The sequence below is a fragment of the Gallus gallus genome, chromosome 1, assembly GCF_016699485.2.
Source record: "Gallus gallus isolate bGalGal1 chromosome 1, bGalGal1.mat.broiler.GRCg7b, whole genome shotgun sequence".
Taxonomy (NCBI): domain Eukaryota; kingdom Metazoa; phylum Chordata; class Aves; order Galliformes; family Phasianidae; genus Gallus; species Gallus gallus.
The window spans coordinates 170777027-170794271 of NC_052532.1; the positions used below are offsets into that span (position 1 = coordinate 170777027).

Genomic DNA, 17245 nt, shown 5'->3' on the forward strand with positions numbered 1-17245 from the left:
CTCAGAATTGGGTCATCTGAACATCGAATGCAGAGAGCACTGCCTGCTGGAGCCAGTTTCAAACGTGTTTTTGCACCATTCTCCCAAGCATGCTGCTAATGGACTCACCCTTTGAAGACCTGACCCTCTGTATAAAGTGTTTAAGGACCAAGAGCAGATGTGTTGTTGATACTCAAGCCAGATCTACAATAAACTGGTCTATATACGGCCCAAGTGCTGCCACCCACCAAGATCCCGTTCAGTGCAACGCTTATGGGCCAATCCATCAAGCTGAGCAATGAGAGGACTGAAGCACCACAGCTGCTGGTGAGGAAATCCTGGGAATCTGTACAATGACAGTAAGAGCACTGCCAAGGAATGGCAGGTCCAAATCGAACAATCTTTTCCTTCCTGCTTTAGGAAGGCAAGCAGAGGAAATAACAACACGGAAGACCGAAGTCAGTAAATGAAATGCCTTTTATTGATTTATTTACTCATTTGTGACCCTCTGACATTTACTTTAATTGCACGGACCAAAATTAGTGATTGACCTTAATTTTTATGAGTTACAACTTTTATAGCTATTGCATTACTATTAGGAGAAGGTAAAATCACAGATAAGTCTCTACATGGACTCAAAGATGGGAAGGAACTTCTTGCTACTCCTCATGCAAACTACTAATTGATTACTGGAGACCGAGGTCAAGTTTAATTTGAGGAAAAAGTTCATTCTTATGAGTATGTTAATCTATTAACAAGCTAATTTATAACCTTTTGACAACTGATGTAATTCTCACATATTGGATAATAATTACAGGCATACTGAGCAATATTATTATTATTAAACAATGATCAGCCTTCTGAATATGTACTACAGTAATGCAAAACCTGAATAATTTAAATGCCTTACCTAGTAGAAGAACCTAATTTTCCATTAAAGCTTTCCTAAGCTTCTAAGTATTTCTTCTTTTTTTTTTTTTCTTACAGATTTGGAGTTCTAAAATAGATTAAATCCAACATTCACATTTACAAAAGAATTAATGCCTGATCCAAGATCTCCAGGGGCATGCACTTTCCAATCTTTTTATATTATACCAACAAATTATGCCCATTAAGAAAAGGAGATATTACTTCAGTGTGGTGTTACCACTGAAGCTGATTTCTGAGCACACTGATCTATGCCATGAGTTTTCCAAGAGACTAAAATGTATTGCTGCTGCTCTTCTCTATTTCCTGCTCAGTTGCAAGCATACAATGAATTCGGCTGCCACTAAGTATGTGTTCTGTATGGGGAATATTACTATTGTTAAAAGCATCCATCTTAAATATACAACTGATTCAATATGAATGAGTGCTTATCTCCCCCTTGATACCTATCTATAAGTAATGGCCATACCACTGTGCAAATGATCTTCCTAACCTACAGATTTATTGGTCCCAACCTTAAGTTTCAACTGATATAAGGACTCCTACACAACAATTTCACTAAAACAAAATCCTTCTAGTAAAACAAAATTAGAAAAATAACTTAAAGCATGAAGTTTAGGGTTATGTACATACATGCAATTAAATATTCTTTTTTTCCTACTGAAAGATACCCAAATAGCAACACAAGACAATGGATGCCAAAAACACAGGAATTTTGCCTCAAGGATTTAATCAACAGATTTTGAAAAAAAACACAATTTTGTCAAATATTGCAAAATGATTTATGAGCTATAAAAGACTTGAGACACTGAAACTATATCAGCTGCATTAACATTAAGCAGGCTCCATGTATATTGATGATAGGCTGAGGAAAGGAGAGAAAGAATAGAGAAAAGAGCAAATAAAAATACTGGTGAGGTCATAAGAGACACTGATTCAACACCTAGTTGAAAGGATTACGTATAGGCAAGGAAAAACCTTTCTCCTTTACTCTTTTCAAAGAGATTGCATATTGTCAAGGTCCATTTCCATTACAGGAATACATTAAAATAATTTTTAATCTATATTCTATTTTCTGGCCTACAGAAGGTTTTCAAAGACACAGGAAAGACTTCACTTCTGCCAAGCAGATTAAAGAAAAAACCGCATTCCTACATATTTTAATATATAGTTATACATCAAAATTCAAGACAGAAAAATAACTCAATGCAAATAACAAAGACAGTATTATGGATTCTGATAAATCTGGGTGAAGCACGACTATGAGAGAAGTGCCTGAACTTGGTGAGGAGATCTGTGTAGTATCGTTTCTGGATCCTTATATTTATTTGAAGGATCCATCACCGCTGCATACAGCTCACTGTAAGCTCTGCAGACCAGTTCTGTCGATTGTTTTATTATCTGCTCTCTAAAAAATAAAAATAAATTCACATAATTTGCACATTGTAGGGATTTAACAATATTCACTACAAATATACATGAGAGTTCAGTGCCGGTTACATTAAAAAGCTCTCTTACTTCAAATATGAAAACAAATGAAAAGCTTTACAACAAAAGAAGGTTTTCCTGTCTGCGCTGTACATACATGAACTGATGTGTATGACTTTGATTAACAAGGAATTTGCATTTTTTATTTCTGCAATCATGAAAAGAAACTGTAGAAGGAAAAAAATCATAGAATCGTAGAATGGTTTGGGTTGGAAGGGACCTTTAAGATCACCTAGTTCCAACCCCCTGCTATAGGCAGGGACACCTCCCTCTAGACCAGGCTGCTCACAGCCCCATCCAGCCTGGCCTTTCACGCTGACATTTGTAAACATACACACTGTTTTCATCTATGAGCAAAACATATTCTGTTTGCTTTATCTTGACAGCACCTACTCCATAATCTGTCAGAGGAAGAGCTGAAAGTGATAGTGGCCATAGATCTCGAATTACTACAGCCTTTTCCCAACAATACCATAAAGCCTGCATCCTGTTATTTTTTCAGATCTGAATGGAGTAACAATGCATGAAGATTCCATGCTAAAATTAACGGGGAAGTTTAATGGTTTTTAAACACAAATATTTTTATTTTACATTGCCCACTGAATGCTTGCTTTGATCACCATGGTAATGTATTTACAGTTACATATGCATTTTTATCCAACAAAAACATGATTACAACTATTTTACAGCCAAACCCATACAAACGGGACACCAGGAGAAGTGGAGGAAATGGAAATGACCATGAACCCAGGTCCAGCCCTGCTGTAACTGATAGGCAGCAAAGGAATAAAACCACCAAAATGGCACTCACTGAACTCAGGGCTGAATTTACCACTTCTGACCACAGTGAGTGTGGACTGACAGATGAGAAGAATTTTGAATACTGAGTGTGTAGAACTTTGCATTTTCAGGAAAAAATAAGAAATGGAAACTATGAGATAATAGGTGAGACATACTGCATTTTATGCTGATGTGAAGTATTCTGTCTTTTCGACAACCACTGCCCACTTTCTAATTATTAGATGATTAGAATACCTGAAAAACAGGCTGTTGTTATAAAAGCACATCTAGAAATGCTCTCTTAGTGTAATCAGGGTTTCCTGGTAAACAACAGTCTCAGAACACAGCTCAGGATCACTCAGCTACAGTAACGTGACCACCTTTTAGGAAAGTACTGCACAAAGGATTTGTATAGGACTGACTGCATCGCACCAAATACTATTACATTAAAAGAAAAAGTTTATTAAAATATTCCAAAGGGCTGAACAGCACAAAATGAGTCTCTCCATCAAATAATGTCAATGTCATTAATCAGTACATTAGGATTTCAGTTGCCATAACAACACAATCCATTTTATCACCAACACAAATGGCAGCACTTTCTAAAAATAAATAATTCCAGCATTCAGTTCCTGTGATCCAACACAAATGGAAAGAGCTTGACAAGACCAAGAGCCACGGAAATAAATACCTTAAAACTTTTTTTAAATGAGCAAAGGAATTTGAAATACAAGATTATGCGCTGGCAAATGTTGGAGGGAATGCTCTTCATGGTCTTAAAGCTTAAATTATATTGCCAGTGAGTATATAATGCACAAGTCCCTTATCAAAAGCATGCGGTCTGCTTTTGAGAATCAAATGACTTCAGAGTTTTGCAGCTCAACAACTGGAACTGAGAATCACAATGATGTGATTTCAAGGAAGAAGTCTTCAAAACTGACATCAAATCTCTGTAAAACTAACTTGAAAACAATAACATTGAAATGATAGCACCAGTCACGTGTTTTACTTGAATTTGGAGAAACTTCAGAATTTTGCAGCTTTATTTACTACAGAAAAAAAAACCTGAATAGTAAGAACAAGATTCTGCAAGCATCCATCTATGTAAATATGTCCTTTTGAAAGCTTTTGTTCTCAGTTCTGTGCAGAAGCCAACCTGCAATGTTGAGTTACAGCCGGTTAATAAACCCCTTTCTGTCAGCTGAGCTGTGGCAGTTATAACAATCATCCTCACATAGGCTCCCCACTCACCTCTCTGCTGCCCACTGTTGCAAGATAACACAAATTTCACTTAAATTGTGCTGAGAGAGGTTTAAGAAGTTCATAAATGGAGTAAGGCTAAGAGTGCATACATGACCAGTTTATCTTGGTTCATCTGACAGAAAGAAATGATTAAGTCAAGGCAATTTCAGCGCGTGCCTACGTCTTTATGGTAGCATCAAGTCTACCTCAAAAAAATTGCTTTTGTGTTAGTAGCGAAAAATTGAAGCTTTCAAAATTCATTTACTGTTATTATGATTTTAAAATAGACCTACATTAAAAAATATATATACCGAGAGCTAAAATAGCAGCTTAATAGCTTGACATCTAGAAGCTGAAGTTTCAATGCTTCTGTTACATGGCTGCTCACGCTGCCTCATTGGATCTGTACTGCACAGAGCTACGCTCATAAGACAGAGTCAGCTCTGGTGGTTGAATTGCAGGAACACTGGCCCTAGTAGAGAGACCCAACAAACTGCTGAGAGGAACCAACATCCCCCACGCCAAGCTATGCAGAAGGTGTATGGCGTGAAACTGGAAGTCTCTGAGTGAGAAGAGCTTGAGCAATAAATTCCCAGCAATAGATGTTTTTCCCTTGCTATATAGCACTTCTTTAACTGCAAGATGATAGAATTTCTTAGGTTGAAGGGACCTCAAGGATCATCAAGCTCCAACCAGCCTGCTGCAGGCAGGGCCACCAACCTCCACATTTAATACTAAACCAGGCTGCCCAGGGCCCCATCCAACCTGGCCTTGAACACCTCTCTCTGTGAAGAACTTCTCCCTGATAACCAACCTAAATCTCCCCTCCTTCAACTTAAAACCATTTCCCCTTGTCCTGCTATTATCCACCTTCATAAACAGTCAACTTCCCTCCTGTTTATAGGCTCCCTTTAGGTACTGGAAGGCTGCAGTGAGGTCACCCTGAAGCCTTCTCTTCTCCAGGCTGAACAAGCCCAGATCCCTCAGCCTGTCTTCGTAAGACGTTGTAATACAGTCCCATTTGGAGGACAGGCAGCAGTAATGAGAACCCAAATGTTAGAGTATTAACTCAGAATGTGATGTGTCAGTTACAATTTCTCGTATCTTCTTGTAACATGCATTCTTGACAAAACGTGAAAAATAATGTCAAGAAAACTTTTTGATCAGTACAGCATATAATTCTCTGAATTAAGTACTACAAAATGTCTTCATCTGGTTTGCATTTAATTGGAAAGAAATTCGTGGCATTTTCCCTAGCCTTAGGGTTCAGTAGGCCTTTATTTGTCATATTATATAATATATTCATGAAACAAGAGAAGAGATAAATTATGAACTCCTCACTTCTACACTTCAAAGGAAAAAAATCACTAACAAAAAAAGAAATCCATGTAAAAGTCATCTCAGAGCACTATCCAATAGCACAAAATGTCAATACCCTATAGTAAAAGACAACACATTTGATAATTTTAGACTCAATGGAGCAGCGGGGGTAAAAGAAATCTTGAGCAGAGAATTGAATATTTCATCTGTCTTCAGAATGCTTACAAAATAGTCCTAAAACAATTTACAACTAAAATGACAAAAAAAAAAGCCAACACAGCATAACATGTTTAAAACAGATGAGTGTAATTCATTTTGATGGCGTCTGTTAAATGAAGAGTGAGTACTTCAGAAATTTACAAAATTACATATTCCTGTTTTCAAAAACTGGTGACTCAAAGCAAAATTGACCTGAAGTACAATGCAAATGTGATTGCAGCTGATAACCTGAATTCATATCATGATCCACAAAAACCTAATCAAATTCATCTTTCCGATTCCTATACGGGCAAAACACAAATTCAAAGTTAAGATACTTACTTCACAGTGGCACTGAGAAGGAAATTCAGCTGGGACATCAACAGACTATCTGGAGCAGATAGATAGCGATCAAACTGAGCCTAGGGGTGGGAAAAAGAATATGAGATCAACATAGAAATAACTCGTTATGTGAAGACAGATAAAAACACATATCTCTGAAAAGTGGCTACATTAAAGAGGCATCTTCTTACTTGATATGATTTTCTTTTTTCATACCTTTAAGATAGAAACTAACATAATATACAAATATTTAAGGCAGAGCTTAATAGTCTACAACAGCATCAAATCTTAGCACCTCTGCCACCAAAATGTCAAGTTTCTGACTCCTGAGGAGTATGGGTGGAAGGGTGCAGAATGAGAATGTAGCTTCCACATCTACGCAAGTTTTCTATGCAGACAGTGCATGTAGGTATGCACCACGGAAGATTAAGCCTACCCTATTCAATGCAGAGGGAGCACTGTAAATTCCAGAAAGAAATGTGGCCTGTCCAAGTTACAACATGTTAGTTTTTCACTTTTTCCAAGAAGCTGCTGCTTAATAACCTAATGAGCAGTTAAGCTGGGAGAAGCAAGACCAAGAGACCTACTTGAGGTTCCATTAACTCCTTCTAGGTTTATTTATCCCCCACATAATATAGCGAAAAATACTGAATTGCTTTGATTTTATTAATTTGGAGAAGAAAGCACTAAACATTACTGCTGTCTTCAAATATTTACTGTGTAATTGTAGAGAAGATGGTGGTAGGTCTCAGAGGTGAACCCATGAGAGATAATGGACATGCTCTTCTGTTCTTCCAAGCGATAAGGAAAACTGTGATTAGATGATTAAATTCTAATTGGAAAATTCTCACCAGCAGCATCATTATCACTGAAAAACTTAGCAAGAAGTGACCTAGAAAAGCTGTAGTGCCTCCATCCTTGGAACTACTAACTCAGGTAAGGCGACTTTATCTAGTAACAGCTGTCTTCTAAAACATTTGAGTAATCTTCTCAAGCTCCTAAATCCTAAAATCCATGCCCATCATCACTTAAATACACAAAAGATGGACATAAACAACTAATGAAGTATGTCACAGTTCTCACAGGGTTATCCGCCAAGGCTGGCAAAGCAGGGAAGGTATTACTGAGAGAAGTATGGACTTCACTAGAACAGCATCTGTAAGCACATGTGAGCAGCTTGAAAGTCTGCGACCTGGAAAAATTTCAAGTTGAGAGGCAGTGAATCTACCTGCATGTACTCTCTCTCCCTTATGGTTTAAGTCCTAGGAAGCAGACAGAGTACAGTAACAGATGAGATTTAGGTGGGCTTCATTTCAGCACACTTGGTTCAAGAGTAAGCAAACATATGTTAAAAAAAATTATGGAAAAAAAAAAAAAACTTGGGTAACTTTCTAACTTTTCAAGTAAAATTATTATTTATGACCATTAATCATTAATACAGATTCAATTTAAAAACATGGAAACATGGTCCTATGATAAGTAGAAGATATTTTAAATGCAGAATGTATAAATACTGATAATAATGCACGCTGATCTGAGTCAACCACAGAACCACAGAATAGGCCAGGTCAGAAGGGATGTCAAGGATCATCAAGCTCTAACCCTGCCACAGGCAGGGCCACCAACCTCCACATTTAATACTAGACAAGGCTGCTCAGGGCCCCATCCAACCTGTCCTTGAACACCTTCAGAGACAGGGCATCCACAACCTCTCTGGGAAGCCTGTTTCAGCACCTCACCACTCTCATAGTAAAGAACTTCCCTTTACATACAACTTAAAATCTTCCCTCTTTCAACTTAAAGGCATTTCCCCTTGTCCCAAAACGACTGAATGCACTGTGCCAGAGCTCTGCACTTCCAAGCAGCTTGGGATTCACTGGTTTAGAACTGGAATGGAGGGATATAGGCTATACTGACACCACTAGGAGGGATTCAACATCCTTAAAACGACCCATTTCCTGAATCGAAAAAGATACAGCCTTTCCCTTCCAACAAATTCAAGCCCCTGTGTGATCTCAAGATTTATACGAGGATGTTTTTCATGGGGTGTGCATGCACTGCTGGATGAGTAGGACTTATTTATAGTTAAACTTTCAGAATAAAGCTAAACTTGGCTAAGCAAGAAGAGTGACACATCGTATGTTATTGCCTACTGAACTGTGATATCGCAATCTCTATGCAAAATAGCCTTCACATACACAAAGAAAAAGAATCAGCTGATAATCTGTTTTAAAATATAATGCAGATTCCAGCTTAAAAAAATATATGTAACTATATATAACAAATATAAAGAGAGAAATAACTGTGGCATACGCCCAGCACTTAATTTCTGAGTTTAGCTGAACTATTTGCATAAAATCAAAGCCTTAGGACTAAAATTATAAATGATAGCAGAACCTATATTTCAAAGCATTCTAGCAAAAAATAAATTCTGGTGATTAAAACTAATTAGAGCTAAGTATTTGCTTTTAGCAATTTAAGATGACTCATGGGATAACGTTATTATAAGTAAAATTCTGCTTCTCGAGACTTAGAAACTAATATTCTATTACTACCAGTTCATAAATAATTTATGAATTTATTACTTCAAGTGGTCAAATTACTACAAATGAAGAAAATATTCCCAGACATGTAATTCAGCTATTCTTAAAGAGCATAACTGGTGAGATGAATATCTACTACATCACGCAAATTAACAGAATTCTTTCCCAGGTCACAGCAACACTACCACAAAATGGAATTGAAAAATGCTTACCATTGCTACCTTCAGGGACATGGAATCCAGACTTGGCAAATTTGAAAGAGGACCCTAAAGGGAAAAAAAAAAAAAAAAAAAGAAGTCAACTCAAGCATTTGAAAAAAGACAAGAAATAATAAATTCTACAATCTGTTCAGTACTAAATTGTTACTTAGTCCTGCTACAGGATATTACACGCTTGGAAACTGAATCACCACACCAGTGCTGGAAATGTGCTAACAGTTCATTTGTACTCCACCACTCCCTTGGATTAAAAATTTGGAATACTGTCTTTTTCACACGTCCTTTCAAGTACTTTTCTCCTCTTTTCACCATTAGACGACAAAACCTGGAAGAAGTGTTCTACAAGGTCTGGGATAAAAACTCAACTGGTAGCTGTCCAAATGACATTGGTGTTCCAGGATTACAGAGGACAATCTCCACCTCTTCATCTGCTCCTAGATCACACTGAATTCAGCTCTGCTCCCCAGTAACCTTTCTGTTTACATGGCATTACAATGCATACATGCTGTCTCACCCCTCTAATGAATCCTGTAACAATCTCTCCCCTGCAGCCAGGCAGTGGACAGATATGAAAGAAAATTACTACTGGAAATTCTATCCACATTCCATTAAACAATCCGCTCTGGTCTATTTGAAATTGGTTTTAGAAGAGGAGATAAGCTTATGAAGAGGAAATCAAACTGAGTTACTAATTTCTGCATTTAAAATGGTTCTTTAAAAAAATCTGTTGAGTTTGGGCACTTTATATAAAAATACTGCCTAGACAAAGAACAGGAAACTCCCCAATGCAGTACCACTTCCTCCTATAATCACTGCCCTTCACCATCATGAAAGATCACAGACAAAGGTAAAGAGAAGAGAAGATATAATAACAGCGAGCAGATACGAATGATGGTTCAAAAGAAACAAAGAACACGAGCCCCAAGTGTCAGTTTTCAACTTTTTCTAAGAAATCTGATGTTTTCACTTTTAGAATCAGATCATCTTGGTTCTAGAAACGGTAAAGTAGTGAATAAAGCCAAAACGCTACTATTAAATTCATCTAAAATTACTATTATCTAAGATTTTTTCACAGAAACCAGTAGTTGTCGAATGCATGCAAGGTAACTACTTTGGAAATGGAAACCACAGTAGGAAAAAAACAAAGGGGAATGTTACACGCACAGTAGGCCCAATATGTCCTACGTATTGTGGAAGGGGTATACAAACTCACTACTTGTGTTTCAGAGCCAGCTCCACTCTAACACTTTTGGAGGGATATTATACTACTTATACAATTCTTCTGAGAACATATCTGCACAGATAAACCAGAAGGAATGATGCATCCCAAACCTGCTAGGCTTGCTTAACACAGAGCATGAGGAAAATGTGTACTTGCAAGGTACCTTCATCTAATAGTCCTGGCACTATGTGAGAAATCAACAGAATTTTTGCTTTCACACAATACTTAATTAACAAAACTAACAATGCCAAAGTTTTTCTGGTCAGCAGGTATGCACTACCTTCTCAATGCAACCAGTACATTACCTTACCTGTTCTGGTTTGTGTTGCTGCACAGAGTTATATATGTAACTCAGACCAGCTCTAGTTAGGACGTAGGAAGCTTGTTCATTTATGAGTGTATCTAAATGAGCTTCAATCTGAAATTTTAAGCATAAGATATTTAGAAAATATGCATGAGAATATAAAATAAAACAAAATCTGGAATGTGTACTCTTAAATGTATAGAAGCACAATTACTCTTAAAATGTATAGAAACACAAATAAGAAAAGAAATATGATTAATAAACAAGGGTTAAAACACAAACACATGCAACATAATTACTGTACCCATTTACATCTTCTATATTATGAGGAACCAGTAATAAAATTATTGATAATTCTTTACAGAAGAGCTGAACTTTTTTCTATTAGTAAATTCAACGGCACTAAAAAAAAATTGAAAGCTCTTACAGTTCTTTGAAAATATGTGATAAAAATCATTCAGCCCATTGATAATATCAAAACTTATAAAAATATTGACAACAGTGTGGCAGCTTTATAACAAACTACACTCAAAAAATGATTGATAGTCTCTCAAAGGAAAAATGAAATTGAAACTAAAATACAGAATAGGATCATAGAATCCTTAGAATTGGAAGGAGCCTTTAGATGTCCCATCCAGTCCAACTCCCCTGCAATGAACAGGGACACCACAGCTACATCAGGGTGCTGAAGGACTGATCCAGCCTCGCCTTGAAAGTCTTCAAGGACAGGGCATCAACCACATCTCTGGGCAACCTGTTCCAGTGCCTCACCACTCAATGTAAAAGACTCTTCCTTACATCTAATCAAAAACTACTCTCTTTGAGCTTGAAACCATTTCCCCAAGATCACCAAGGCTTCCAAATTCAGTACTGATAGCCATGTGTTTAAAAAAAAAGTTGGCTGATAGAACAATAGCCAATTAATTACAGAAACCAGTCACAGCAAAAGCAATTGCCTTTGAGTAATTTGGGAAGATTTGTGATTAAACACAATTTTACAGATCACTGTCCCGTATTTATTTCTCTTCTAATCTTAAGGAAAATCTAAAATTCACAATATATCAAACTCTAGTAAAGCGTAGGATTTCTATGTTTGATATTTAAAAGCATTTTACTTTCTAAAACTGTTTAGAAAAATGCACTTTTTACAAATCAGGGGGGAAATCTTAATATTTCAATTTGGAGATTTTAACCGTCTTCAGGAGTTCTTTTTTTCTTTTCCTATGAAAACTCTTTCTTACTTAATATGCCATTCTGCCTTCCCTTTGATAATCTACTTATGTATAATCTTAAAGGTTTTTTTCCATTCTATTTCTGTATTCGTAGAACACTTGAAGAAAGCAATTGGTATTAAATGCATAACCCTCAGTTCTACTGCTTATTTTAAGAATAAATCGATTGCAACATTTACTGTGAACAAAAAGCTCTGGTAATGGAAGTTCAAAATGCCCCAGACAGTTTGGTGAGGTTTTCTGTTTGTTTCCCAGCTAAAAGGTGCTAGAAATTCTAATTAGGAGTAGAAAGGGAGAAATGGCTCACAGCCAATCTTTACTGATGCTTTCAAATAAGAAGTTGAGACTTTTTTTTCCCCAAAGTCTTCAAGCTCCAAAAACTCTCCTGAGAGGTACTGCAGAGATTATTATGTAGCATAACTATAAATAGGCAATGCCTATGTTTTTTCCAAGTGAATGGTTTATAAACTACATTTCCATTTTGAAATGGTACCAAATACGAACTACCAAACTGCCACATTAGATGAAACCTAACAAATGAGAATGGAAAGGTGAAAAGAAGCACTGAAGTAATGACCTCAGGTATACTGTACTAACACCCCATAGGATGAAACAAAGCCAGCTGTTTCGCTCAGCTTTCAAATTCTATTTGCTTCAATTCACACAGTTTGCAAGTGAACTAGAATAATGAGAATGACTCAGAAAATGAAAGTTTTCATTGATATGGGTTTATCTGCAACTAAAATAAAACTTTCCTAATATTTTTTTATGTTTGAAATAAAGGATGCTGTGTACCATCATTGGCTCTGTAACTTTTATTGGCTTATAATAAGAGCCCCACTAATCCCATTTTCTTTAGAATTGATCAAAAACCAACATTTTTAAAGACAACTGCATTCACATCACAACTTAGAGATTGCAAAACAAAACAAAACAAAAAAACAATATTATGTTTATTTTCAGCTGGGCTGCTAAGGCTCACCTGAAACTGTAACATTTCCAGACGTTTGTCAGTGAATTCAAAGAGAGCCAAAGTAGTCTTCATCATATAAAGTGAATTTACCATGAAGGTTGCCATGTCAGCTGTGCCCAAATTACTAGCAGACATAGTACACATCTGTAACAATGGATCTAGCACACAAGACAGAACCTAAAATAGAAAATACAAAGAAAAGAGGGAGGAGTGGAAGGAAATCATGTCACATGAGGCTTCTAAGCTCATTCTGTCTCTATCATGTATTTATTCTCCAAAGCAGAACAAAGAAAAATGAGAGTTTCCAACTGTGAAAGCAGTTTTCTACTGGATTTGTCAGCGGGTGATCGGCTACCATAGTGATGGGAAAAGTACAAAAACCTGAGAATAGATTCTAACCTAGTAGGAGGAGGAGTAACCCAGATTAGATAATTGGCAATTGTGCAATTCTGATGGAGTATTTACTTAATGGAGTAGTCGTAATTGGATAACAGAATGTAGACACTGTGCTAAGAGTAGCACTCCATACTGTACTGTAATTATCCACTTAGTTAGTCACCATCTTATTCACATTGAAAACTTGAGTTTGGAAGAAGGCTCCAAAATGGGACCAGAAGAAAAAGATTAATGGACCAAGAATAACCTAAATTTACCTTTTATCCCCCCCTTCTCAAAGTTCCCTTCTACCTGCACAAAGTCAGCCTGACGGGCATCCAGTGGAACAACAGATGAGTCGTGAGATGCCAGAACCTCCCGTAGCAAATTAAGTGTCTGATTTAGTGCAGAGCTTGGGCCGAGATCAGGAGGTGGGAGTTCAACCTAAAGAAGAAGAAAATCTGTTTTGTTTTTTTTTTTTAATAAATGCCATTTACAGCAAACTTCATCAAACCTGGTGGCACAAATGCAACCATCTAACAGCAAAATTACACGTAGCCACGCAGAGAAGAACTTTAATTCGACCCTGGAAAAATCTAGCACATTTCAGATAATAAATGCCTAAAATTTTCAGAATAATCATCCGTTCTGGTAACAAATAAGCAAAACCAAATTTCTCCTCTCATTCAAAGTATGCCTATTTTACAACCTAGCAAGCTAGAGAAACTCAAATGCTACAGTTTCTGGTAGTAAAATATATATACATACATATATTTCCTAGATTAGGTACCAGAGGACAGCCACACTGCTGGCACCGAGTTTACTCTGAGCAAGGCTTCTTGTAAAGGCTCCATAATCTAGCACTAGCAGAGCTCTGGGAGATTAGGGCCATAATGCAGCAGCTGAATGAGGTCATCTCCTTGATAAGGCTGCCTACTCTGTCAAGTCAAGAAGCTGGTATGAGAGCTGCAGTAGGCAGCAGTAGACATGGATGCAACAGTCTTAATACCTTCTAAGTTTGTACCTTAAATTATCAGCATACAAATGACCTGCACATAAGCTCAAGTACACCTACATAAACTGCAAAGATAGCGTGAGCTCTGGATTGCAGACTTATCTCAAAGATAAGAGAGAGATGAGAATCACAGATATTTAAAAACCATAACAAACACACTTTCTGAGGAAGATTATGAATAGTTGGAGAACATGAAATAGGTTAAAATTCTACATTTTAAACACAAGCGCATGTACTTTAACAGGTAAATACCAATTGTATCATTCATAAAATGTTTACATTATATAAAACCTAACATATCTCTTTTTCCCAGGCACAACCCTCAAACTCCATTAGGGAGATAACCAGACCTTTCTGTCTTCAATGATGGCTCAAATTAGCTTCTTGGTGCCTCTAGACCCCTACCTACTACAACCCAGGCTGCTGTCCTCATTTCCTTGTGACAAAAACCCATTTCTCTCTTTCCTGTCTCCTGCCTATTCAAAGGGAAGCACAAGTCTGTCTAGATGACATGGAAGTAAGAAGACCCCAAGAACGCAGAGCAAGCGAACACTTGACAGCACGATCTCTTTCCAGGAGGACGTAGGGAAAACTAAGTTTGGCTTCATCTGGGACCAGTTTCTATGTCTCACTCAAGGTGTGTAGGTGCAGCAGTATCTTCAAATCTCTTAAGACTTCTGCTCTGTAAGAATAGAAGGTAGCTCTGGATGGTCCCCTTAGACACAGCCAACATGCTCCATATCTGTTGCTAAAACAGATCAAACAAGAACTCTTTTGGATCCTTCTGAACATTGAAGTGCACTCATTTTCCAAGAGATAATACAGTCAATTCAAGGAACAGTTGCTGTTCAGCATAAACAGCTCAAAATTTTAAACAGATATTCTCCTGGCAATGAAGTAAAAGCAATTTGGAAAGAAGCACTTACTACTTGGTGCTGATTAGTAGCAAAGTCTACTGAAATTTACAGCAGTGAGTGACTTTCTTCTTGTTTATTCTTGTTATATTAGGGGTATTGATCGTGCCCTGAACACACTGTTCTCAGACCTGAAATGGACCGTGTTCAGGGATATTTTGTCATTAATTTGAGACTAGAGTTTGATAGGGCTTTCACTTCCAATACACATACAGATCATGGCAATGATAATTTCAGGCTTCTTTATGCAATTACAGAATTTCTGTCCCTTCAAGTAGTTGATGGCCAGAAGCCTCTAAATTAGCTTCAACTTTCATTTAACCTGTTCTTTTGAAGTTCCTTGCTCCCACCTAGAAGATAGTGGACAACATTAATGGGGAAGAAAACATTACAAGAAAAGAGGTTAAGACCTTTAAATTCTATCCGAGCTAGCTTACATTCCTGACTACTTCAGAGGTAGAATTATTACTAAGCTCAGAGAAAATTAATGCACTGCTAAACTCATTCTAAATTTTTATAAAGTTGCCTTTTTTTTTCAGAATTAAAAAAGAAAATTGTAAAACAGCTACTGACATTAATTTGTGAAAGCTAAATTGCTAATCTAATTTAAATTAAAAAAGTGATGCCCTAAGTGTTTTATAAAAATTATTACAAATGATGCTATTTCCAGGAAAAGAGATTTGCTGAATTCTGCCTGTGAAGCAATTGGTTCACACACAAGCCAGACAGGAGCTAGCTAAAAATTTCTCAAGGGACTCAGTAGTAACCAGTTCAAGTGTATTAAAATGTACTCTTAACAATATCAAGAATCTCAGCAGCTCTACCTAGCAGTTCAGTCACACCAAAACTAGCCCAGTCAGCAGTTCATCCATACAAAGGAAATAATACTCATTTTTTAAACTCTAATACATAATAAGAGAAATCTGTTCTCCTAAAATAGGTTTAGCATAAAAGATTGTGTCTTCATTTAAGCTTTTTAGCTCTGAAATGCACATTCTGAAGGGCCATTCAGTGGGAGATGATTACTAAGTAAATAACCTTGCATGATTTTTGTTTATATTAAATACAGTTAATTCTGTTAAGTATTGATACAGACATCAAGGAGAGCAGCACTGTTAGTAGCCCATACACGCACCCATAAATATTGAAAATACTATATGGGTAACACAGTCAGAACAACTTATATACTACATGACCTGAACATTAGAAAGTTACCAGCACAGAAGGACATGGTCTTTCTGGAGTAAACCCAATGGATGCCTACATAGACCATGCAGGCTCTGGAATATCTCATACAAGGAGACACCAAGAGAGCTGGATCTGTTCAACTCCTGAGAAGAGGTGGCTCAGGGGGATGTTATCAATGTCTATGAATACTTCATGGGAGGAATAAAGAAGCCAGTGTTCTTTTCAGTGGTGTCCAGTGACAGGTTAAGAGGCAATATGCACAGATGGAAATACATGAAATTACAATAGATTTCAGCGTGAAGTTAAATGATGGAGGTAGCTGCACCATGAGGTTCTGTAGTCTCCAACCTTGGAGACACTCAAAACTCCATGAGACACAGTTTCCAGCAACATGCCCTAGATGACAGTTTGGTTGGACAGATGGCTGGACTAGATGACCTGCTGACCTCATCCGTTCTGCCATTCTGTGACAGCAGTGTTAAACAAAACCAGACAATAATTTTAAATACATGGCTCCATAGAAAGAACTGCTCAGACAGACAGACAAAATGTTGGTGGCTTTCTGAAGGGCCTACTTGGCTTTTAAATTTGACTTTAAAAAAACCTCACTGGAAAGAAGGTAGACATAGCACTGAAGACAGATGCTTCACTCTAGAAAATTAAATAACCTTCACCAGAGTTAAACAACAGCAGAATGAAAAACTTGAGCGCACCAGAGAACAGCTTAAGGGTGGCTATCCTAAGTTATGAGCCCTGTTAGGATCCTACAGAGATCACCACAGATTCCAATGTAAAGGACGGCATGCTCTTCTTCCCAACTATCTTTAAGTCAACTGGGAAGAACAGATCATAGAAGAATTCTTGTTAGCTTTGCTTTCTTCAAACGGATCCTTTCAGACCATAACACCACTCAGACCACAACAACAACCTATCTCGTTTCAACTGTCCCACGGCTGGTTTCCCAGAAACCTAAGAGGTTTCATTC

At 37.2% G+C, this 17245-nt stretch overlaps 1 protein-coding gene across 1 annotated transcript in view; it reads right to left on the minus strand.

The window, feature by feature from the left end:
• Window positions 1-438: 438 nt before the first annotated feature.
• COG6 (component of oligomeric golgi complex 6) overlaps window positions 439-17245 on the minus strand; it is a 51336-nt gene continuing 34529 nt past the window's right edge. The window contains exons 14-19 of the mRNA XM_417082.8: window positions 13456-13587; window positions 12778-12945; window positions 10570-10677; window positions 9032-9085; window positions 6277-6356; window positions 439-2314 (exon numbers count right to left, since the gene is read on the minus strand). Coding sequence (XP_417082.2) covers window positions 2167-2314; window positions 6277-6356; window positions 9032-9085; window positions 10570-10677; window positions 12778-12945; window positions 13456-13587 — 690 coding nt within the window. The 3' untranslated portion in view covers window positions 439-2166. The remainder of the gene's footprint in view (window positions 2315-6276; window positions 6357-9031; window positions 9086-10569; window positions 10678-12777; window positions 12946-13455; window positions 13588-17245) is intronic.